General features: G+C 50.1%; 1 protein-coding gene across 1 annotated transcript in view; it reads left to right on the forward strand.

Annotated features, from left to right (window-relative positions):
- The first annotated feature begins 10,222 nt into the window (after positions 1-10,222).
- Positions 10,223-25,497, forward strand: part of SYT10 (synaptotagmin 10) — a 46,312-nt gene continuing 31,037 nt past the window's right edge. Inside the window, exon 1 of the mRNA XM_072145035.1 lies at positions 10,223-10,445. Within this exon, the coding sequence (XP_072001136.1) occupies positions 10,235-10,445 (211 nt within the window). The 5' untranslated portion in view covers positions 10,223-10,234. The remainder of the gene's footprint in view (positions 10,446-25,497) is intronic.

The raw sequence follows: 25,497 nt of genomic DNA on the forward strand, positions 1-25,497 counted from the left end.
AGTGTTATACAGTGATGATACCCGTGTTATACCGTGATGATACTCGTGTTATACAGTGATGATACCCGTGTTATACAGTGATGATACCCGTGTTATACAGTGATGATACCCGTGTTATACAGTGATGATTCCCGTGTTATACAGTGATGATACCCGTGTTATACAGTGATGATACTCGTGTTATACAGTGATGATACCCGTGTTATACAGTGATGATACCCGTGTTATACAGAGATGATACCCGTGTTATACAGTGATGATACCCGTGTTATACAGAGATGATACCCGTGTTATACAGTGATGATACCCGTGTTATACAGTGATGATACCCGTGTTATACAGTGATGATTCCCGTGTTATACAGTGATGATACCCGTGTTATACAGTGATGATACCCGTGTTATACAGTGATGATACCCGTGTTATACAGTGATGATACCAGTGTTATACAGTGATGATACCAGTGTTATACAGTGATGATACCAGTGTTATACAGTGATGATACCAGTGTTATACAGTGATGATACCCGTGTTATACAGTGATGATACCAGTGTTATACAGTGATGATACCAGTGTTATACAGTGATGATACTCGTGTTATACAGTGATGATACCCGTGTTATACAGTGATGATACCCGTGTTATACAGTGATGATACCCGTGTTATACAGTGATGATACCAGTGTTATACAGTGATGATACCCGTGTTATACAGTGATGATACCCGTGTTATACAGTGATGATACCCGTGTTATACCGTGATGATACCAGTGTTATTCAGTGATGATACCCGTGTTATACAGTGATGATTCCCGTGTTATACAGTGATGATACCCGTGTTATACCGTGATGATACCCGTGTTATACAGTGATGATACCAGTGTTATACAGTGATGATACCCGTGTTATACAGTGATGATACCCGTGTTATACAGTGATGATACCCGTGTTATACCGTGATGATACCAGTGTTATTCAGTGATGATACCCGTGTTATACAGTGATGATTCCCGTGTTATACAGTGATGATACCCGTGTTATACCGTGATGATACCCGTGTTATACAGTGATGATACCCGTGTTATACAGTGATGATACCAGTGTTATACAGTGATGATACCGTGTTATACAGAGATGATACCCGTGTTATACAGTGATGATACCCGTGTTATACAGTGATGATACCCGTGTTATACAGTGATGATACTCGTGTTATACAGTGATGATACCAGTGTTATACAGTGATGATACCCGTGTTATACCGTGATGATACCCGTGTTATACAGTGATGATACCAGTGTTATACAGTGATGATACCCGTGTTATACAGTGATGATACCGTGTTATACAGAGATGATACCCGTGTTATACAGTGATGATACCCGTGTTATACAGTGATGATACCCGTGTTATACAGTGATGATACCCGTGTTATACAGTGATGATACCCGTGTTATACAGTGATGATTCCCGTGTTATACAGTGATGATACCCGTGTTATACAGTGATGATTCCCGTGTTATACAGTGATGATACCCGTGTTATACAGTGATGATACCCGTGTTATACAGTGATGATACCCGTGTTATACAGTGATGATACCCGTGTTATACAGTGATGATACCCGTGTTATACAGTGATGATTCCCGTGTTATACAGTGATGATACCAGTGTTATACAGTGATGATACCAGTGTTATACAGTGATGATACCCGTGTTATACAGTGATGATACCCGTGTTATACCGTAATGATACCCGTGTTATACAGTGATGATACCCGTGTTATACAGTGATGATACCCGTGTTATACAGTGATGATACTCGTGTTATACAGTGATGATACCCGTGTTATACAGAGATGATACCCGTGTTATACAGTGATGATACCAGTGTTATACAGTGATGATACCCGTGTTATACAGTGATGATACCAGTGTTATACAGTGATGATACCCGTGTTATACAGTGATGATACCCGTGTTATACAGTGATGATACCAGTGTTATTCAGTGATGATACCCGTGTTATACAGTGATGATTCCCGTGTTATACCGTGATGATACCCGTGTTATACAGTGATGATACCCGTGTTATACAGTGATGATACCAGTGTTATACAGTGATGATACCGTGTTATACAGAGATGATACCCGTGTTATACAGTGATGATACCCGTGTTATACAGTGATGATACCCGTGTTATACAGTGATGATACTCGTGTTATACAGTGATGATACCAGTGTTATACAGTGATGATACCCGTGTTATACCGTGATGATACCCGTGTTATACAGTGATGATACCCGTGTTATACAGTGATGATACCCGTGTTATACAGTGATGATACCCGTGTTATACAGTGATGATACCAGTGTTATACAGTGATGATTCCCGTGTTATACAGTGATGATACCCGTGTTATACAGTGATGATACCCGTGTTATGCAGTGATGATACCCGTGTTATACAGTGATGATACCAGTGTTATACAGTGATGATACCCGTGTTATACAGTGATGATACCGTGTTATACAGAGATGATACCCGTGTTATACAGTGATGATACCCGTGTTATACAGTGATGATACCCGTGTTATGCAGTGATGATACCCGTGTTATGCAGTGATGATACCAGTGTTATACAGTGATGATACCAGTGTTATACAGTGATGATACCCGTGTTATACCGTGATGATACTCGTGTTATACAGTGATGATACCCGTGTTATACAGTGATGATACCCGTGTTATACAGTGATGATACCCGTGTTATACAGTGATGATACCCGTGTTATACCGTGATGATACTCGTGTTATACAGTGATGATACCAGTGTTATACAGTGATGATACCCGTGTTATACCGTGATGATACCCGTGTTATACAGTGATGATACTCGTGTTATACAGTGATGATACCCGTGTTATACCGTGATGATACCCGTGTTATACCGTGATGATACTCGTGTTATACAGTGATGATACCAGTGTTATACAGTGATGATACCCGTGTTATACCGTGATGATACTCGTGTTATACAGTGATGATACCCGTGTTATACCGTGATGATACCCGTGTTATACCGTGATGATATCCAGGCACTTTTTTCACTCTATACAGAATTTTCTTTTTTTTCTTCTTGTGCGGAGACCGCGGTTCACTAGACAAATATGCGAGATACAAGGTACGGAAGGACTGCGACACTTCTGAGGAGAGCGGAAAGATATGAGGTTAATAACCTGATCTCTTACTGAAAGAGCAGCAACAACACAACGAAAACACAGACATCGCCTCAAAGGCCCAATGTAGCGCTGCTCATCCTAAGCCTCCTGGTTCATGAACAGAACTCCTGCATGGCAGTGAAGACTGACACAGGCAGTGACACCTCCCTAACAACCCTTATCCAATATGGCTGTCCCAGCCCCCGCACCCAGCTTTCCTGGGCTCCTGAGTGCTGAATCCTTCCGGATATTGTCGTCCTACATGTAACATGGATGTGTTTTGTGTGGAATTCGGAGGATTTATAAAATATTCAGGAAACAGCGGAAATTTTCATTAAATCACGGGAGGTGGAAGGCGCTAAATGAAGAGTAATAGACGTAATAGGCCCGGCCGGCGCTCATGTTATACCGTGTGATGGATGGCGGCGACACGGGAAGGTATCTGTAATAAACACTTACATGGATGGAGTACGCAGCGCGCCCGCGGGCCGATGAATCATTTATTATAAACATCTGGGAGGCAGCGCCGCAGTTTATTAAGGTGACGGCCGCGTAATAGTGAAAAATGGCCTCCGGGACTGTTATGTTATAATCACTGAGGGGGGAGAAGGGGCCATATAGTGCACAATAATACAATAATACCGCCATACCACTGCACCCATCATAGTGCACCCTACACCACCATACCACTGCACCCATCATAGTGCACCCTACACCGCCATACCACTGCACCGATCATAGTGCACCCTACACTGCCATACCACTGCACCGATCATAGTGCACCCTACACCGCCATACCACTGCACCAATCATAGTGCACCCTACACCGCCATACCACTGCACCGATCATAGTGCACCCTACACCGCCATACCACTGCACCGATCATAGTGCACCCTACACCGCCATACCACTGCACCGATCATAGTGCACCCTACACCGCCATACCACTGCACCGATCATAGTGCACCCTACACCGCCATACCACTGCACCGATCATAGTGCACCCTACACTGCCATACCTCTGCACCGATCATAGTGCACCCTACACCGCCATACCACTGCACCGATCATAGTGCACCCTACACCGCCATACCACTGCACCGATCATAGTGCACCCTACACCGCCATACCACTGCACCCATCATAGTGCACCCTACACCACCATACCAATGCACCCATCATAGTGCACCCTACACCGCCATACCACGGCACCGGTCATAGTGCACCCTACACCGCCATACCACTGCACCGATCATAGTGCACCCTACACCGCCATACCACTGCACCGATCATAGTGCACCCTACACCGCCATACCACTGCACCGATCATAGTGCACCCTACACTGCCATACCACTGCACCGATCATAGTGCACCCTACACCGCCATACCACTGCACCAATCATAGTGCACCCTACACCGCCATACCACTGCACCGATCATAGTGCACCCTACACCGCCATACCACTGCACCGATCATAGTGCACCCTACACCGCCATACCACTGCACCGATCATAGTGCACCCTACACCGCCATACCACTGCACCGATCATAGTGCACCCTACACCGCCATACCACTGCACCGATCATAGTGCACCCTACACCGCCATACCACTGCACCGATCACAGTGCACCCTACACCACCATACCACTGCACCAATCATAGTGCACCCTACACCGCCATACCACTGCACCAATCATAGTGCACCCTACACCGCCATACCACTGCACCGATCATAGTGCACCCTACACCGCCATACCACTGCACCGATCATAGTGCACCCTACACCGCCATACCACTGCACCGATCATAGTGCACCCTACACCGCCATACCACTGCACCGATAATAGTGCACCCTTCACCACCATACCACTGCACCGATCATAGTGCACCCTACACCGCCATACCACTGCACCCATCATAGTGCACCCTACACCACCATACCACTGCACCCATCATAGTGCACCCTACACCGCCATACCACTGCACCCATCATAGTGCACCCTACACCGCCATACCACTGCACCGATCATAGTGCACCCTACACCTCCATATCACTGCACCGATCATAGTGCACCCTACACCGCCATACCACTGCACCGATCATAGTGCACCCTACACCGCCATACCACTGCACCGATCATAGTGCACCCTACACCGCCATACCACTGCACCGATCATAGTGCACCCTACACCGCCATACCACTGCACCGATCATAGTGCACCCTACACCACCATACCACTGCACCGATCATAGTGCACCCTACACCGCCATACCACTGCACCGATCATAGTGCACCCTACACCGCCATACCACTGCACCGATCATAGTGCACCCTACACCGCCATACCACTGCACCGATCATAGTGCACCCTACACCGCCATACCACTGCACCGATCATAGTGCACCCTACACCGCCATACCACTGCACCCATCATAGTGCACCCTACACCGCCATACCACTGCACCGGTCATAGTGCACCCTACACCGCCATACCACTGCACCGATCATAGTGCACCCTACACTGCCATACCACTGCACCGATCATAGTGCACCCTACACCGCCATACCACTGCACCGATCATAGTGCACCCTACACCTCCATACCACTGCACCGGTCATAGTGCACCCTACACCGCCATACCACTGCACCGATCATAGTGCACCCTACACCGCCATACCACTGCACCGGTCATAGTGCGGCCTATACCACTGTGGGTGTATAATAATATAATAATAACTGCAACACCGTACAATCACACCCATCATTTACAAAATATTAAGAATCATTTCCACAGGGCAGATGCTTCATTAAACGACCACTGCTGTTCTGAATGCATGTCTATGTGTCTCCATGGTTACAGACTACAAACACACTCTGTGTAGTCAGATCCTGATCTTACTGTCATATCTCTGCCTCCACTTCTGCCCACCAAAGCCTAACAGAGACTGGGCAAGTAGGTGTCAGAGATCAGACAGGAGTTTATATAGTTACAGACAGCAGCAAGTTGATCAGACCTACGTTGTCCACTCCAGCAGGACCACCAGGAAGACATCACTATCGATCCCTACTCTGGGTAATTAAACTGTATCTAAGCTATACAAGGAGTGCTACAGAGCTATAGGCTCACATTACATAGGGATTGTTTCCTGTAGACCCCCACTCTCCTCTGTAGACCCCCTGTCTCTCATCTCTCTCTCCTGTAGTCCCCCGGTCTCTCCTCTCTCTCCCTTGCAGACCCCCTGTCTCTCCCCTGTAGACCCCCTGTCTCTCCTCTCTCTCCTGTAGACCCCCTGTCTCTCCTCTCTCCCCTGTAGACCCCCTGTCTCTCTCCCCTGTAGACCCCCTATCTCTCCTCTCTCTCCTGTAGACCCCCTGTCTCTCCTCTCTCTCCCCTGTAGACCCCCTGTCTCTCCTCTCTCCCCTGTAGACCCCCTGTCTCTCCTCTCTCTCCCCTGTAGACCCCCTGTCTCTCCTCTCTCCCCTGTAGACCCCCTGTCTCTCCTCTCTCTCCCCTGTAGACCCCCTGTCTCTCCTCTCTCTCCCCTGTAGACCCCCTGTCTCTCCTCTCTCTCCCCTGTAGACCCCCTGTCTCTCCTCTCTCTCCCCTGTAGACCCCCTGTCTCTCCTCTCTCCCCTGTAGACCCCCTGTCTCTCCTCTCTCTCCCCTGTAGACCCCCTGTCTCTCCTCTCTCTCCCCTGTAGACCCCCTGTCTCTCCTCTCTCTCCCCTGTAGACCCCCTGTCTCTCCTCTCTCTCCCCTGTAGACCCCCTGTCTCTCCTCTCTCCCCTGTAGACCCCCTGTCTCTCCTCTGTAGACCCCCTGTCTCTCCTCTCTCTCCTCTGTAGACCCCCTGTCTCTCCTCTCTCTCCCCTGTAGACCCCCTGTCTCTCCTCTCTCTCCCCTGTAGACCCCCTGTCTCTCCTCTCTCTCCCCTGTAGACCCCCTGTCTCTCCTCTCTCCCCTGTAGACCCCCTGTCTCTCCTCTCTCTCCTCTGTAGACCCCCTGTCTCTCCTCTCTCTCCTCTGTAGACCCCCTGTCTCTCCTCTCTCTCCCCTGTAGACCCCCTGTCTCTCCTCTCTCTCCCCTGTAGACCCCCTGTCTCTCCTCTCTCCCCTGTAGACCCCCTGTCTCTCCTCTCTCTCCCCTGTAGACCCCCTGTCTCTCCTCTCTCTCCCCTGTAGACCCCCTGTCTCTCCTCTCTCCCCTGTAGACCCCCTGTCTCTCCTCTCTCTCCCCTGTAGACCCCCTGTCTCTCCTCTCTCTCCCCTGTAGACCCCCTGTCTCTCCTCTCTCTCCCCTGTAGACCCCCTGTCTCTCCTCTCTCTCCCCTGTAGACCCCCTGTCTCTCCTCTCTCCCCTGTAGACCCCCTGTCTCTCCTCTCTCTCCTCTGTAGACCCCCTGTCTCTCCTCTCTCTCCCCTGTAGACCCCCTGTCTCTCCTCTCTCCCCTGTAGACCCCCTGTCTCTCCTCTCTCTCCCCTGTAGACCCCCTGTCTCTCCTCTCTCCCCTGTAGACCCCCTGTCTCTCCTCTCTCTCCTCTGTAGACCCCCTGTCTCTCCTCTCTCTCCTCTGTAGACCCCCTGTCTCTCCTCTCTCCCCTGTAGACCCCCTGTCTCTCCTCTCTCTCCCCTGTAGACCCCCTGTCTCTCCTCTCTCTCCCCTGTAGACCCCCTGACTCTCCTCTCTCTCCCCTGTAGACCCCCTGTCTCTCCTCTCTCTCCTGTAGACCCCCTGTCTCTCCTCTCTCTCCTCTGTAGACCCCCTGTCTCTCCTCTCTCTCCCCTGTAGACCCCCTGTCTCTCCTCTCTCCCCTGTAGACCCCCTGTCTCTCCTCTCTCCCCTGTAGACCCCCTGTCTCTCCTCTCTCCCCTGTAGACCCCCTGTCTCTCCTCTCTCCCCTGTAGACCCCCTGTCTCTCCTCTCTCTCCCCTGTAGACCCCCTGTAGACCCCCTGTCTATCCTCTCTCTCCTCTGTAGACCCCCTGTCTCTCCTCTCTCCCCTGTAGACCCCCTGTCTCTCCTCTCTCTCCTCTGTAGACCCCCTGTCTCTCCTCTCTCTCCCCTGTAGACCCCCTGTCTCTCCTCTCTCTCCTGTAGACCACCTGTCTCTCCTCTCTCTCCTCTGTAGACCCCCTGTCTATCCTCTCTCTCCCCTGTAGACCCCCTGTCTCTCCTCTCTCTCCTCTGTAGACCCCCTGTCTCTCCTCTCTCTCCTGTAGACCACCTGTCTCTCCTCTCTCTCCTCTGTAGACCCCCTGTCTATCCTCTCTCTCCCCTGTAGACCCCCTGTCTCTCCTCTCTCTCCTCTGTAGACCCCCTGTCTCTCCTCTCTCTCCTGTAGACCACCTGTCTCTCCTCTCTCTCCTCTGTAGACCCCCTGTCTATCCTCTCTCTCCCCTGTAGACCCCCTGTCTCTCCTCTCTCTCCCCTGTAGACCCCCTGTCTCTCCTCTCTCCCCTGTAGACCCCCTGTCTCTCCTCTCTCTCTCCTGTAGACCCCCTGTCTCTCATCTCTCTCCCCTGTAGACCCCCTGTCTCTCCTCTGTAGACCCCCTGTCTCTCCTCTCTCTCCCCTGTAGACCCCCTGTCTCTCCTCTCTTTCCTCTGTAGACCCCCTGTCTCTCCTCTCTTTCCTCTGTAGACCCCCTGTCTATCCTCTCTCTCCCCTGTAGACCCCCTGTCTCTCCTCTCTCCCCTGTAGACCCCCTGTCTCTCCTCTGTAGACCCCCTGTCTCTCCTCTCTCTCCTCTGTAGACCCCCTGTCTCTCCTCTCTCTCCTCTGTAGACCCCCTGTCTCTCCCCTGTAGACCCCCTGTCTCTCCTCTCTTTCCTCTGTAGACCCCCTGTCTCTCCTCTCTTTCCTCTGTAGACCCCCTGTCTCACCTCTCTCTCTCCTGTAGACCCCCTGTCTCTCCTCTCCCCCCTGTCTCTCCCCTGTAGACCCCCTGTCTCTCCTCTCTCCCCTGTAGACCCCCTGTCTCTCCTCTCTCTCTCCTGTAGACCCCCTGTCTCTCCTCTCTCTCTCCTGTAGACCCCCTGTCTCTCCTCTCTTTCCTCTGTAGACCCCCTGTCTCTCCTCTCTCTCCTCTGTAGACCCCGTCTCTCCTCTCTCTCCCCTGTAGACCCCCTGTCTCTCCTCTCTCTCCCCTGTAGACCCCCTGTCTCTCCTCTCTCTCCCCTGTAGACCCCCTGTCTCTCCTCTGTAGACCCCCTGTCTCTCCTCTCTCTCCTCTGTAGACCCCCTGTCTCTCCTCTCTCTCCTCTGTAGACCCCCTGTCTCTCCTCTCTCTCCTCTGTAGACCCCCTGTCTCTCCCCTGTAGACCCCCTGTCTCTCCTCTCTCCCCTCTGTAGACCCCCTGTCTCTCCTCTCTCTCCCCTGTAGACCCCCTGTCTCTCCTCTCTCCCCTGTAGACCCCCTGTCTCTCCTCTCTCCCCTGTAGACCCCCTGTCTCTCCTCTCTCTCCCCTGTAGACCCCCTGTCTCTCCTCTCTCTCCTCTGTAGACCCCCTGTCTCTCCTCTCTCTCCCCTGTAGACCCCCTGTCTCTCCTCTCTCTCCTCTGTAGACCCCCTGTCTCTCCTCTGTAGACCCCCTGTCTCTCCTCTCTCTACCCTGTAGACCCCCTGTCTCTCCTCTCTCTCCTCTGTAGACCCCCTGTCTCTCCTCTCTCCCCTGTAGACCCCCTGTCTCTCCTCTCTCTCTCCTCTGTAGACCCCCTGTCTCCCCCCTCGGGTCCCCCTCTCAGGTGTGCGCTGCCGCTGCTGCCCCCTGTCTCTCCTCCCCCCCCCCCCTGTAGACCCCCCGGTCTCTCCTATCTCCCCCCTCGGGTCCCCCTCTCAGGTGTGCGCTGCCGCTGCTGCCCCCTGTAGCCCCCCGGTCTCTCCTGTCTCCCCCCTCGGGTCCCCCTCTCAGGTGTGCGGTGCCGGTGCTGCCCCCTGGCGGCCGTTCTCTCCTCATTATAAGGCGGCGCTCGCTGCCGGCTCCAGTCTCTGCCCGGCGCATGGTTGTCGCTGCTGCCGCCGCCGGAGCCTCTCCCCGCCGCGGCCATGACATAGAGGACGAGTCCGGGATGAGTTTCCACAAGGAGGACGGTGTGGGCCTGTGCCAGAAGGCGCTGCAGATCGTGTCCGAGCTCTGCCTGGGGGGGCAGGTGGAGTGGGACAAGTGCACCGGCATCTTCCCCCGGAGCAACCAGGGAGCCGGCAGTACAGGTCAGTGCCGACCCCCACAGCACTGTGTGTGCCCGACCCGACATCACTCTGTGTGCCCGACATGACCGCAACAGGTGCCGCCGGCATCTTCCCCCGGAGCAACCAGGGAGCCGGCAGTACAGGTCAGTGCCGACCCCCACAGCACTGTGTGTGCCCGACCCGACATCACTCTGTGTGCCCGACATGACCGCAACAGGTGCCGACCCGACCGCAACTGATACCTAGCGGAAATCACTGTGTGTGGCCGATCGGACCACAACAGGTGCCGAGCCGGCAGTACAGGTTAGTTCCGACCCGACATCACTGTGTGTGCCCGACCGCAACAGGTGCCTAGCGGATATCACTGTGTGTGCCCGATCCGACAGCAACAGGTGCCGAGCCGACAGTACTCTGTGTGCCCGACCCGACCCTAACTGGTGCCGAGCCGACAACACTCTGTGTGCCCGACCGGACCACAACAGGTGCCGAGCCGACAGTACTCTGTGTGCCCGACCCGACCGCAACAGGTGCCGAGCCAACATCACTATATGTGCCCGACCCGACCCTAACTGGTGCCGAGCCGACAACACTCTGTGCGTCCGAACCTAGCGCAAAAGCTGCAACAGCCGATTTCACTGTGTGTGGCCGAAATGACCGCAACAGGTGCCGAACCGGCATCACTTAAGTGTTTCCGACCCGACCGCTACAAAAGCCCGAGCCCAGGGTCTCCCAGGAGTGCGGATCAGCAGAGCGGATGCCCCAAGTACATGTGCTCCCTATACCATCAGCTCCAGACCCCAGAGCATGTGTGCCCCCTGTACCATCAGCTCCAGACCCCAGAGCATGTGTGCCCCCTGTACCATCAGCTCCAGACCCAGAGCATGTGTGCCCCCTGTACCATCAGCTCCAGACCCAGAGCATGTGTGCCCCCTGTACCATCAGCACCAGACCCCAGAGCATGTGTGCTCCCTATACCATCAGCTCCAGACCCCAGAGCATGTGTGCCCCCGTACCATCAGCTCCAGACCCCAGAGCATGTGTGCCCCCTGTACCATCAGCTCCAGAGCATGTGTGCCCCCTGTACCATCAGCTCCAGAGCATGTGTGCCCCCTGTACCATCAGCTCCAGAGCATGTGTGCCCCCTGTACCATCAGCTCCAGAGCATGTGTGCCCCCTGTACCATCAGCTCCAGAGCATGTGTGCCCCCTGTACCATCAGCTCCAGACCCCAGAGCATGTGTGCCCCCTGTACCATGAGCTCCAGACCCCAGAGCATGTGTGCCCCCTGTACCATCAGCTCCAGAGCATGTGTGCCCCCTGTACCATCAGCTCCAGAGCATGTGTGCCCCCTGTACCATCAGCTCCACACCCCAGAGCATGTGTGCCCCCTGTACCATCAGCTCCAGACCCCAGAGCATGTGTGCCCCCTATACCATCAGCTCCAGAGCATGTGTGCCCCCTGTACCATCAGCTCCACACCCCAGAGCATGTGTGCCCCCTGTACCATCAGCTCCAGACACCAGAGCATGTGTGCCCCCTATACCATCAGCTCCAGAGCATGTGTGCCCCCTGTACCATCAGCTCCAGACACCAGAGCATGTGTGCCCCCTATACCATCAGCTCCAGACACCAGAGCATGTGTGCCCCCTATACCATCAGCTCCAGACACCAGAGCATGTGTGCCCCCTGTACCATCAGCTCCAGAGCATGTGTGCCCCCTGTACCATCAGCTCCAGACCCCAGAGCATGTGTGCCCCCTGTACCATCAGCTCCAGACCCCAGAGCATGTGTGCCCCCTGTACCATCAGCTCCAGACCCCAGAGCATGTGTGCCCCCTGTACCATCAGCTCCAGACACCAGAGCATGTGTGCCCCCTGTACCATCAGCTCCAGACCCCAGAGCATGTGTGCCCCCTGTACCATCAGCTCCAGACACCAGAGCATGTGTGCCCCCTGTACCATCAGCTCCAGAGCATGTGTGCCCCCTGTACCATCAGCTCCAGAGCATGTGTGCCCCCTGTACCATCAGCTCCAGAGCATGTGTGCCCCCTGTACCATCAGCTCCAGAGCATGTGTGCCCCCTGTACCATCAGCTCCAGAGCATGTGTGCCCCCTGTACCATCAGCTCCAGAGCATGTGTGCCCCCTGTACCATCAGCTCCAGAGCATGTGTGCCCCCTGTACCATCAGCTCCAGAGCATGTGTGCCCCCTGTACCATCAGCTCCAGAGCATGTGTGCCCCCTGTACCATCAGCTCCAGAGCATGTGTGCCCCCTGTACCATCAGCTCCAGAGCATGTGTGCCCCCTGTACCATCAGCTCCAGAGCATGTGTGCCCCCTGTACCATCAGCTCCAGAGCATGTGTGCCCCCTGTACCATCAGCTCCACACCCCAGAGCATGTGTGCCCACTGTACCATCAGCTCCACACCCCAGAGCATGTGTGCCCCCTGTACCATCAGCTCCAGAGCATGTGTGCCCCCTGTACCATCAGCTCCAGAGCATGTGTGCCCCCTGTACCATCAGCTCCAGAGCATGTGTGCCCCCTGTACCATCAGCTCCAGAGCATGTGTGCCCCCTGTACCATCAGCTCCAGAGCATGTGTGCCCCCTGTACCATCAGCTCCAGAGCATGTGTGCCCCCTGTACCATCAGCTCCAGAGCATGTGTGCCCCCTGTACCATCAGCTCCAGAGCATGTGTGCCCCCTGTACCATCAGCTCCAGAGCATGTGTGCCCCCTGTACCATCAGCTCCAGAGCATGTGTGCCCCCTGTACCATCAGCTCCAGAGCATGTGTGCCCCCTGTAGCATCAGCTCCAGAGCATGTGTGCCCCCTGTACCATCAGCTCCACACCCCAGAGCATGTGTGCCCACTGTACCATCAGCTCCACACCCCAGAGCATGTGTGCCCCCTGTACCATCAGCTACACACCCCAGGGCATGTGTGCCCCCTGTACCATCAGCTCCAGACCCCAGGGCATGTGTGCCCCCTGTACCATCAGCTCCACATCCCAGAGCATGTGTGCCCCCTGTACCATCAGCTCCACACCCCAGAGCATGTGTGCCCCCTATACGATCAGCTCCAGACACCGGAGCATGTGTGCCCCCTGTACCATCAGCTCCAGAGCATGTGTGCCCCCTGTACCATCAGCTCCAGACACCAGAGCATGTGTGCCCCCTGTACCATCAGCTCCACACCCCAGAGCATGTGTGCCCCCTGTACCATCAGCTCCACACCCCAGAGCATGTGTGCCCCCTGTACCATCAGCTCCACACCCCAGAGCATGTGTGCCCCCTGTACCATCAGCTCCACACCCCAGAGCATGTGTGCCCCCTGTACCATCAGCTCCACACCCCAGAGCATGTGTGCCCCCTGTACCATCAGCTCCACACCCCAGAGCATGTGTGCCCCCTGTACCATCAGCTCCACACCCCAGAGCATGTGTGCCCCCTGTACCATCAGCTCCACACCCCAGAGCATGTGTGCCCCCTGTACCATCAGCTCCAGACACCAGAGCATGTGTGCCCCCTGTACCATCAGCTCCAGACACCAGAGCATGTGTGCCCCCTGTACCATCAGCTCCAGACACCAGAGCATGTGTGCCCCCTGTACCATCAGCATCGGACCCCAGAGCATGTGTGCCCCCTGTAGCATCAGCTCCACATCCCAGAGCATGTGTGCCCCCTGTACCATCAGCTCCACACCCCAGAGCATGTGTGCCCCCTGTACCATCAGCTCCAGACACCAGAGCATGTGTGCCCCCTGTGCCATCAGCTCCACACCCCCGAGCATGTGTGCCCCCTGTGCCATCAGCTCCAGACCCCAGAGCATGTGTGCCCCCTGTGCCATCAGCTCCAGACCCCAGAGCATGTGTGCCCCCTATACCATCAGCTCCACACCCCAGAGCATGTGTGCCCCCTGTACCATCAGCTCCACACCCCAGAGCATGTGTGCCCCCTGTACCATCAGCTCCACACCCCAGAGCATGTGTGCCCCCTGTACCATCAGCTCCACACCCCAGAGCATGTGTGCCCCCTGTACCATCAGCTCCAGACCCCAGAGCATGTGTGCCCCCTGTACCATCAGCTCCAGACACCAGAGCATGTGTACCCCCTGTACCATCAGCTCCAGACACCAGAGCATGTGTGCCCCCTGTACCATCAGCTCCAGACCCCCGAGCATGTGTGCCCCCTGTACCATCAGCTCCAGACACCAGAGCATGTGTGTCCCCTGTACCATCAGCTCCAGAGCATGTGTGCCCCCTGTTCCATCAGCTCCAGACCCCAGAGCATGTGTGTCCCCTGTACCATCAGCTCCAGACCCCAGAGCATGTGTGTCCCCTGTACCATCAGCATCGGACCCCAGAGCATGTGTGTCCCCTGTACCATCAGCATCGGACCCCAGAGCATGTGTGCTCCCTGTACCATCAGGATCGGACCCCAGAGCATGTGTGCCCCCTGTACCATCAGGATCGGACCCCAGAGCATGTGTGCCCCCTGTACCATCAGCTCCAGACCCCAGAGCATGTGTGCCCCCTGTACCATCAGCTCCAGACCCCAGAGCATGTGTGCCCCCTGTACCATCAGCTCCAGACCCCAGAGCATGTGTGCCCCCTGTACCATCAGCTCCAGACCCCAGAGCATGTGTGCCCCCTGTACCATCAGCTCCAGACCCCAGAGCATGTGTGCCCCCTGTACCATCAGCTCCAGAGCATGTGTGCCCCCTGTACCATCAGCTCCAGACACCAGAGCATGTGTGCCCCCTATACCATCAGCTCCAGACACCAGAGCATGTGTGCCCCCTATACCATCAGCTCCAGACACCAGAGCATGTGTGCCCCCTGTACCATCAGCTCCAGAGCATGTGTGCCCCCTGTACCATCAGCTCCAGAGCATGTGTGCCCCCTGTACCATCAGCTCCAGAGCATGTGTGCCCCCTGTACCATCAGCTCCAGAGCATGTGTGCCCCCTGTACCATCAGCTCCACACCCCCATCTCTCCAGGGACAGTACATTACACTGGCTGCAGAGAGCACAGAGCACAGCAGTGTGAGGTCTGATTACACATCCCTCCAGTGACAGTACATAACACTGGCTGCAGAGAGTACAGAGCACAGCAGTGTGAGGTCTGATTACACATCTCTCCAGGGACAATACATAACACTGGCTGCAGAGAGCACAGGCACAGCAGTGTGAGGTCTGATTACACATCTATCCAGGGAGAATATATAACAATTGTCTGGTCACACCTGCTGATGGTTTCCCTCTGCTCAGTAACCCAGCTGTTCTCTCTGCAGTGATGTTTTCGGGGTGAGGTGAGGCTTTGTATGGGTGATGGCGCTCTCGCCCCCGGATCGATGGCTGCTTGATATATTGGGCGGCTGCTGACTGTTATCAGGACACAACATACATGATTTATGTGCGGCGCGTGCTCCCTGCTGCCATAGAAACGAGACGTGTGATGTGCAGCCGCTCAATCTCTCTGCATGGATGGGTCCTCTTAAAGGGGAGCTGTGCATGTATTCACGAGTGTACGAGTTACTGACAGCAAGCAGAGGTGTGTGCTGATGCAATGCTTGGCAAACAGAGAATTGTTTGCAAGTAATCCAATTGTACCAGACCCTCAGCTAGATTAGGTCAGGGTCAGTCCTGGGCCTCTGGTTGTAATCAAGAATGTGCTCATTACATGACAGCAAACAGAGATACGTGCTGCTAAAGTGCTTTACTGAGATGGAATTGTCTATTTTGGATGCAATTGTAACAAACCCCCAGCTGTGTCCGTCAAAAATTCTTATAAAACATTAGATGGCATAACTGGAGATGATTGCTGTTCTCTAATAGGCTCTCACTATTATTCACTTATCTAATCATGGGCGGGGCTTCCCAACCCCCGCTTAGACAAAGCTTTATTTAACTTCCCCGAAAATGACATTTTGTGGATTTGGATTTTTTGATTCTCTGCACTTCACATATTTTATACAGTTCCATTCAGTTTTTGTTTTTTTTTCGGCGGCTGCAGATCTGTAATACTGAGACATTTATTACGTTCTGAAAACGTTATAGAAATGTCTAATTACATCTTCTGATGACAGCGGGAAAAGGTCAGAGGAATAAAACAGAGAGAAGACGGCAAATAATTGGGAGGAGGAGGAGGAGAGACATCAAGTCAGGGAATACATTACCATAGAGTGATATACAAATCTGTACATAGGGGGCAGTATTATAGTAGTTATATTCCTGTACATAGGGGGCAGTATTATAGTAGTTATATTCCTGTACATATGGGGCAGTATTATAGTAGTTATATTCCTGTACATAGGGGGCAGTATTATAGTAGTTATATTCTTGTACATAGGGGGCAGTATTATAGTAGTTATATTCCTGTATATAGGGGGCAGTATTATAGTAGTTATATTCTTGTACATAGGGGGCAGTATTATAGTAGTTATATCCCTGTACATAGGGGCAGTATTATAGTAGTTATATCCCTGTACATAGGGGGCAGTATTATAGTAGTTATATCCCTGTACATAGGGGGCAGTATTATAGTAGTTATATTCTTGTACATAGGGGGCAGTATTATAGTAGTTATATCCCTGTACATAGGGGCAGTATTATAGTAGTTATATCCCTGTACATAGGGGGTAGTATTATAGTAGTTATATTCCTGTACATAGGGGGCAGTATTATAGTAGTTATATTCCTGTACATAGGGGGCAGTATTATAGTAGTTATATTCCTGTACATAGGGGGCAGTATTATAGTAGTTATATTCTTGTACATAGGGGACAGTATTATAGTAGTTATATTCCTGTACATTGGGGGCAGTTTTATAGTAGTTATATTCCTGTACATAGGGGGCAGTACTATAGTAGTTATATTCCTGTACATAGGGGGCAGTATTATAGTAGTTATATTCCTGTACATAGGGGGCAGTATTATAGTAGTTATATTCCTGTACATAGGGGGCAGTATTATAGTAGTTATATTCTTGTACATAGGGGACAGTATTATAGTAGTTATATTCCTGTACATTGGGGGCAGTTTTATAGTAGTTATATTCCTGTACATAGGGGGCAGTATTATAGTAGTTATATTCTTGTACATAGGGGGCAGTATTATAGTAGTTATATTCCTGTACATAGGGGGCAGTATTATAGTAGTTATATTCCTGTACATAGGGGGGCAGTATTATAGTAGTTATATTCCTGTACATAGGGGGCAGTATTATAGTAGTTATATTCCTGTACATAGGGGGCAGTATTATAGTAGTTATATTCCTGTACATAGGGGGCAGTATTATAGTAGTTATATTCCTGTACATAGGGGGCAGTATTATAGTAGTTATATTCTTGTACATAGGGGGCAGTATTATAGTAGTTATATTCCTGTACATAGGGGTAGTATTATAGTAGTTATATTCTTGTACATAGGGGGCAGTATTATAGTAGTTATATTCTTGTACATAGGGGGCAGTATTATAGTAGTTATATTCCTGTACATAGGGGCAGTATTATAGTAGTTATATTCTTGTACATAGGGGGCAGTATTATAGTAGTTATATTCTTGTACATAGGGGGCAGTATTATAGTAGTTATATTCCTGTACATAGGGGGCAGTATTATAGTAGTTATATTCTTGTACATAGGGGGCAGTATTATAGTAGTTATATTCCTGTACATAGGGGGCAGTATTATAGTAGTTATATTCCTGTACATAGGGGGCAGTATTATAGTAGTTATATTCCTGTACATAGGGGGCAGTATTATAGTAGTTATATTCCTGTACATAGGGGGCAGTATTATAGTGGTTATATTCCTGTACATAGGGGGCAGTATTATAGTAGTTATATCCCTGTACATAGAGGGCAGTATTATAGTAGTTATATCCCTGTACATAGAGGGCAGTATTATAGTAGTTATATTCCTGTACATAGGGGGCAGTATTATAGTAGTTATATTCCTGTACATAGGGGGCAGTATTATAGTAGTTATATTCTTGTACATAGGGGGCAGTATTATAGTAGTTATATTCCTGTACATTGGGGGCAGTATTATAGTAGTTATATTCTTGTACATAGGGGGCAGTATTATAGTAGTTATATTCCTGTACATAGGAGGCAGTATTATAGTAGTTATATTCCTGTACATAGGGGGCAGTATTATAGTAGTTATATTCCTGTACATAGGGGGCAGTATTATAGTAGTTATATTCCTGTACATAGGGGCAGTATTATAGTAGTTATATTCTTGTACATAGGGGGCAGTATTATAGTAGTTATATTCCTGTACATAGGAGGCAGTATTATAGTAGTTATATTCTTGTACATAGGGGGCAGTATTATAGTAGTTATATTCCTGTACATTGGGGGCAGTATTATAGTAGTTATATTCTTGTACATAGGGGGCAGTATTATAGTAGTTATATTCCTGTACATAGGGGGCAGTATTATAGTAGTTATATTCCTGTACATAGGGGCAGTATTATAGTAGATATATTCTTGTACATAGGGGGCAGTATTATAGTAGTTATATTCCTGTACATAGGGGGCAGTATTATAGTAGTTATATTCCTGTACATAGGGGGCAGTATTATAGTAGTTATATTCTTGTACATAGGGGGCAGTATTATAGTAGTTATATTCTTGTACATAGGGGGCAGTATTATAGTAGTTATATTATTGTACATAGGGGGCAGTATTATAGTAGTTATATTCTTGTACATAGGGGGCAGTATTATAGTAGTTATATTCTTGTACATAGGGGGCAGTATTATAGTAGTTATATTCCTGTACATAGGAGGCAGTATTACAGTAGATATATTCTTGTACATAGGGGGCAGTATTATAGTAGTTATATTCCTGTACATAGGGGGCAGTATTATAGTAGTTATATTCCTGTACATAGGGGGCAGTATTATAGTAGTTATATTCCTGTACATAGGGGGCAGTATTATAGTAGTTATATTCCTGTACATAGGGGGCAGTATTATAGTAGTTATATTCTTGTACATAGGGGGCAGTATTATAGTAGTTATATTATTGTACATAGGGGGCAGTATTATAGTAGTTATATTCCTGTACATAGGGGGCAGTATTATAGTAGTTATATTCCTGTACATAGGGGGCAGTATTATAGTAGTTATATTCCTGTACATAGGGGGTAGTATTATAGTAGTTATATTCTTGTACATAGGGGGCAGTATTATAGTAGTTATATTCCTGTACATAGGGGGCAGTATTATAGTAGTTATATTCTTGTACATAGGGGACAGTATTATAGTAGTTATATTCTTATACATAGGGGGCAGTATTATAGTAGTTATATTATTGTACATAGGGGGCAGTATTATAGTAGTTATATTCTTGTACATAGGGGGCAGTATTATAGTAGTTATATTCTTGTACATAGGGGGCAGTATTATAGTAGTTATATTCCTGTACATAGGAGGCAGTATTATAGTAGATATATTCTTGTACATAGGGGGCAGTATTATAGTAGTTATATTCCTGTACATAGGGGGCAGTATTATAGTAGTTATATTCCTGTACATAGGGGGCAGTATTATAGTAGTTATATTCTTGTACATAGGGGGCAGTATTATAGTAGTTATATTCCTGTACATAGGGGGCAGTATTATAGTAGATATATTCTTGTACATAGGGGGCAGTATTATAGTAGTTATATTCCTGTACATAGGAGGCAGTATTATAGTAGTTATATTCTTGTACATAGGGGGCAGTGTTATAGTGGTTATATTCCTGTACATAGGGGACAGTATTATAGTAGTTTTATTCTTGTACATAGGGGACAGTATTATAGTAGTTATATTCTTGTACATAGGGGGCAGTATTATAGTAGTTATATTCTTGTACATAGGGGGCAGTGTTATAGTAGTTATATTCTTGTACATAGGGGGCAGTATTATAGTAGTTATATTCCTGTACATAGGGGGCAGTATTATAGTAGTTATATCCCTGTACATAGGGGGCAGTATTATAGTAGTTATATTCCTGTACATAGGAGGCAGCATTATAGTAGTTATATTCCTGTACATAGGGGGCAGTATTATAGTAGTTATATTCCTGTACATAGAGGGCAGTATTATAGTAGTTATATTCCTGTACATAGGGGGCAGTATTATAGTAGTTATATTCCTGTACATAGGGGGCAGTATTATAGTAGTTATATTCCTGTACATAGGGGGCAGTATTATAGTAGTTATATTCCTGTACATAGGGGGCAGTATTATAGTAGATATATTCTTGTACATAGGGGGCAGTATTATAGTAGTTATATTCCTGTACATAGGAGGCAGTATTATAGTAGTTATATTCTTGTACATAGGGGGCAGTGTTATAGTGGTTATATTCCTGTACATAGGGGACAGTATTATAGTAGTTTTATTCTTGTACATAGGGGACAGTATTATAGTAGTTATATTCTTGTACATAGGGGGCAGTATTATAGTAGTTATATTCTTGTACATAGGGGGCAGTGTTATAGTAGTTATATTCTTGTACATAGGGGGCAGTATTATAGTAGTTATATTCCTGTACATAGGGGGCAGTATTATAGTAGTTATATCCCTGTACATAGGGGGCAGTATTATAGTAGTTATATTCCTGTACATAGGGGGCAGTATTATAGTAGTTATATTCCTGTACATAGGGGGCAGTATTATAGTAGTTATATTCCTGTACATAGGAGGCAGTATTATAGTAGTTATATTCTTGTACATAGGGGGCAGTATTATAGTAGTTATATTCTTGTACATAGGGGGCAGTATTATAGTAGTTATATTCTTGTACATAGAGGCAGTATTATAGTAGTTATATTCTTGTACATAGGGGGCAGTATTATAGTAGTTATATTCTTGTACATAGGGGGCAGTATTATAGTAGTTATATTCTTGTACATAGGGGGGCAGTATTATAGTAGTTATATTCCTGTACATAGGGGGTAGTATTATAGTGGTTATATCCCTGTACATAGGGGCCAGTATTATAGTAGTTATATTCTTGTACATAGAGGCAGTATTATAGTAGTTATATTCTTGTACATAGGGGGCAGTATTATAGTAGTTATATTCTTGTACATAGGGGACAGTATTATAGTGGTTATATCCCTGTACATAGGGGCCAGTATTATAGTAGTTATATTCTTGTACATAGGGGGCAGTATTATAGTAGTTATATTCTTGTACATAGGGGGCAGTATTATAGTAGTTATATTCCTGTACATAGGGGGCAGTATTATAGTAGTTATATTCTTGTACATAGGGGGCAGTATTATAGTGGTTATATCCCTGTACATAGGGGCAGTATTATAGTAGTTATATTCTTGTACATAGGGGGCAGTATTATAGTAGATATATTCTTGTACATAGGGGGCAGTATTATAGTAGTTATATTCTTGTACATAGGGGGCAGTATTATAGTAGTTATATTCCTGTACATAGGGGGCAGTATTATAGTAGTTATATTCCTGTACATAGGGGGCAGTATTATAGTAGTTATATTCCTGTACATAGGGGGCAGTATTATAGTAGTTATATTCCTGTACATAGGGGGCAGTATTATAGTAGTTATATTCCTGTACATAGGGGGCAGTATTATAGTAGTTATATTCCTGTACATAGGGGGCAGTATTATAGTAGTTATATTCCTGTACATAGGGGGCAGTATTATAGTAGTTATATTCTTGTACATAGGGGGCAGTATTATAGTAGTTATATTTGCAACATCCCCCACCGGGGCCTAGCCCTTGAGGTGAGGCCTGGAGACAGCCGGGGCCCGCGGTACCGGAGTGGCTGGCGGTTGCGGCCTAAGCACGCTATTGTCACGGTGCTTGGTACGGGGGAACCGGAGGGCTGTCCTACAGCCTGGCAGGTCTCCAGCAGGGTGGTGTTGGCAAGAAATGATGAGGGAGCGGCTGCTATAGCGGATCTCCCTGGGGCAACCCCTTAATGTCCCGAGTGTGAGTCTCTGGGTGATGGACAGGGTGCCGGTGATGATGGTAGTTGTAGTAGCAGGGACCAGACGGAGACAGAGGTTGAAGGAAACAACTTACAGTTCGTTTATTGCAACCGGCAGGAACTGCAGAAAACGTGTCTTTAACAGGTGGAGTACTGGAGAGGTATTTGGAGGGAGCCACAGGATGTATTTCACCAGCCTGGATGTAAGAGCAGGCTGGGAGACAGCTGTGTCCTTAGAGGAGGCTTCAGCTCGGTCCTGGATCTCTTCAGGTATCACCCTTGAAGGTAGGATGATACCCCTTTTCCTCACTACACTAGCTCTAGTCTAATCTTCCACTTCAGGCAGGGGCTAGGCTCTTCCTGCACTGGTCTGGTGTGCTAGAGTCTCTGAGCTACTGCTCAGCTAACTACTCTCTGCTTACGTCCTGCAGACCCAGAGGGCCTGACTAGGACCGGTCTATTCTCCCTTCTGGGAGAGACTGCTCTCTTCTCTCTCTTGGGAGAGACTTCTCTAGAACATTCCAGGCTAGGGGGTTTTATTACCTCCCTTTGGTCAGGTGGTGGCTGCTCCTCCAATTACCTCTCAGTGCACAGAGACAGGATGCAACACATATCATTGGATAATAGAAATTACATCACATATTAACATCTGCCTTGCCAGGCAGGATTAACCACTGCAATTTCCCCTTTGATCCTATAAGGACCATGTAGTGCAATGTGGTGTTACCTACAGGTGGGACGTATTCGCAAGCACTACCTCGCCATTGCATCGGCGAGGGTGTTGCATACCCCGGGGGCAATTGAAAGAGCCGCCCTCGGCTCGACTACAGATGTTTTGGGGCACAGAGGGGGCTAAGGGCACTTCTAGGAAGTGCAGGCTATGTGAGGTGTAGGGACAAACCGCCCATGGTCCTGGAGACAGGCACCTGGGTTGGTGTCGGACTAAGACAAACATATAGCTGTATGACAGTTGGTCGCTGACGCCATTAAACCGAACTGTACAGTAGGAAAGGTGTGGTGTCATGTCCTGTAATCCACTCCTTGCACCAAGGCCTGTATATTTGTTTGATCAACGCTTCTTCCCTGGCGGCAATTATATGGTGTCTATCTGCATTGCATGAGCATATGCGACACGAGTACCTCCTGACTGACAACCTTACCCATGTATGAGTGGCATCCAGGTGCTATCTGTGTAACACCCCCGGTCCCCTAAAGACCCGCAGTTTACGGACTACCCCCATGTGCAAACCTCAGTTTGAGGGATCAGGTAGCGGTCAGTGTTTTACACAAAAAGACGGTCCGACACAGCCACACTACAACCTGAAAAGCCTATGAAAGGGTTAATGCAGACTACTGGCATATATGACAGTGTGCAAACAGGTTAATTCACATTGGCTTAGGAGCCCAATGGGTACACATCTTATAACGTAACGTTACAGATAGATAGGCTACTCAGAGTAGCATGGTAGCAAATGTCTCTTTTCCTGCAAAGGAAAGGCATAAAAAGTGCATGCAGAATGTCCATACCTAAAAAGGAAGGCATTAAGTGCAAAATAATAGTCAATTAGCAATAGCAACTTTTCCCTGGAGTATCTGGCGAAAGTCTCTCAGAAGGTCTCTACTGACAAAGTCCATCTTCTGGGTACAGCCCTTGATGTGGGGGAAAAGTGCAATGAAGAAGCAAAGGGTCTCCTCTATTTGGAGAGGGACAGAGTCCTTTGAAGAAATCTCTGCTGTGGCAGAGGAAGGGTGCTATCATAGCACATGCCAGTAATCAGTTCAAGGTATGTCTCTTGACTGAGATAAATAAGGGTAAGAGTCTCAGGAAAGTCTCTGGCTCTTTGGGGAAAGTGGAAAAATATACACAATATGTACAAAGGACATAGTACCTGGAGAGGGCTACAGCCCTTCAGGGATTAGTCAGTATCGCTGGGTTCAGCAAAGACAGGATCCAGCTCCTGCAGGGAATCCTGTGCATCCTCAGCGGGAATAGGTGCCGGCTGGGGACACCCGGTGGCAGCAGTGGGTACTGCAGGTGCAGCAACATCCTCCGCACCTTCAGGGGGAGGAGCGCTGTCGCCCGGGGTGTCGGCTGTTCCAGCCGGGGGCTCAACTGAGCCAGGGACCACGGAGGGGTCCAGAAAGAGATAAACTGGGACCTGCGGCAGCGCCGCAGCTCCCTCCAGCTCCGGTTCTTCCGGGGCCGGGTCATCACCCCATTGGAAACCGGCAAGGGGAGATGTGGGCCTAGACGGAACCTCCGGACAAGGTTCGCTAGCCGGGATGTCTTCTTCCACAGAAGAGCCGCGGGACCTGGCAATACTCCCGGCAGGGGAACCGGTGGGGGTGGCGCCCTGTATCATGCCCGGCCCATGGATGGCAATGGGACCCGTACTCACAATTACTGTGGATGGGGCATTCACGTGGGTCACCGCCCGGGGACTTGCAGCCGAGGAGGAAGAGGTGTTCGGAGACTCCGGCCACTCGTCGTCCTCATACCAGTCGTCCTGCGGGAAGTAGCGTTCCTCGTCGGAATCGGGGATCCGGATCACGCCAGCCGCCCAGGGTCCTCGAGGTCCTTCCTGCAGGGAGAACTCGATGCACTCTCCCGGCTTCAGGTTGTGCAGGCTCTCCGGCAGATCAGGTCTCTTGACGGACCGGCGGGGTATAAATACTTCCCGTCCGGTGTAGTCCTGGGTGGCGAAGCCATAGCCCTTCCGCTTGTCGAAGAACCGGACCATGCCGGTGGTGCGATTCTTCTCGACCCACGCTCCAGCTGTAGATCGGCCGGCCATATACCGCTGGGCCTCCTTCTCTCGGCGTCGCTGGTCCGAGACAGCGTCTCGGAGTCGCCGGCGGGCGGCCTCACCTCGGCCTTGAGGCTGCGTAGGTTTCGGTGCTGGGGCTCGTGGCTCCGGTTCAGGCTCGGATCTCCTTGGACGACAGGTCGGTGCCGGAACAGGAGCAGGAACCACCGGAGGGTCAGGAACCACTACAGCGGGGCTAGCAGGCCGCGCAGCAGGAGTAGTAGGCCTCGGAGCAGGTGGAGCGGCCACACTAGGCCCAGGCGTTGGCTCAGCAGGAGTCGGGGCCTCCCCACGTG

Source organism: Engystomops pustulosus, chromosome 4, assembly GCF_040894005.1.
Source record: "Engystomops pustulosus chromosome 4, aEngPut4.maternal, whole genome shotgun sequence".
NCBI lineage: Eukaryota > Metazoa > Chordata > Amphibia > Anura > Leptodactylidae > Engystomops > Engystomops pustulosus.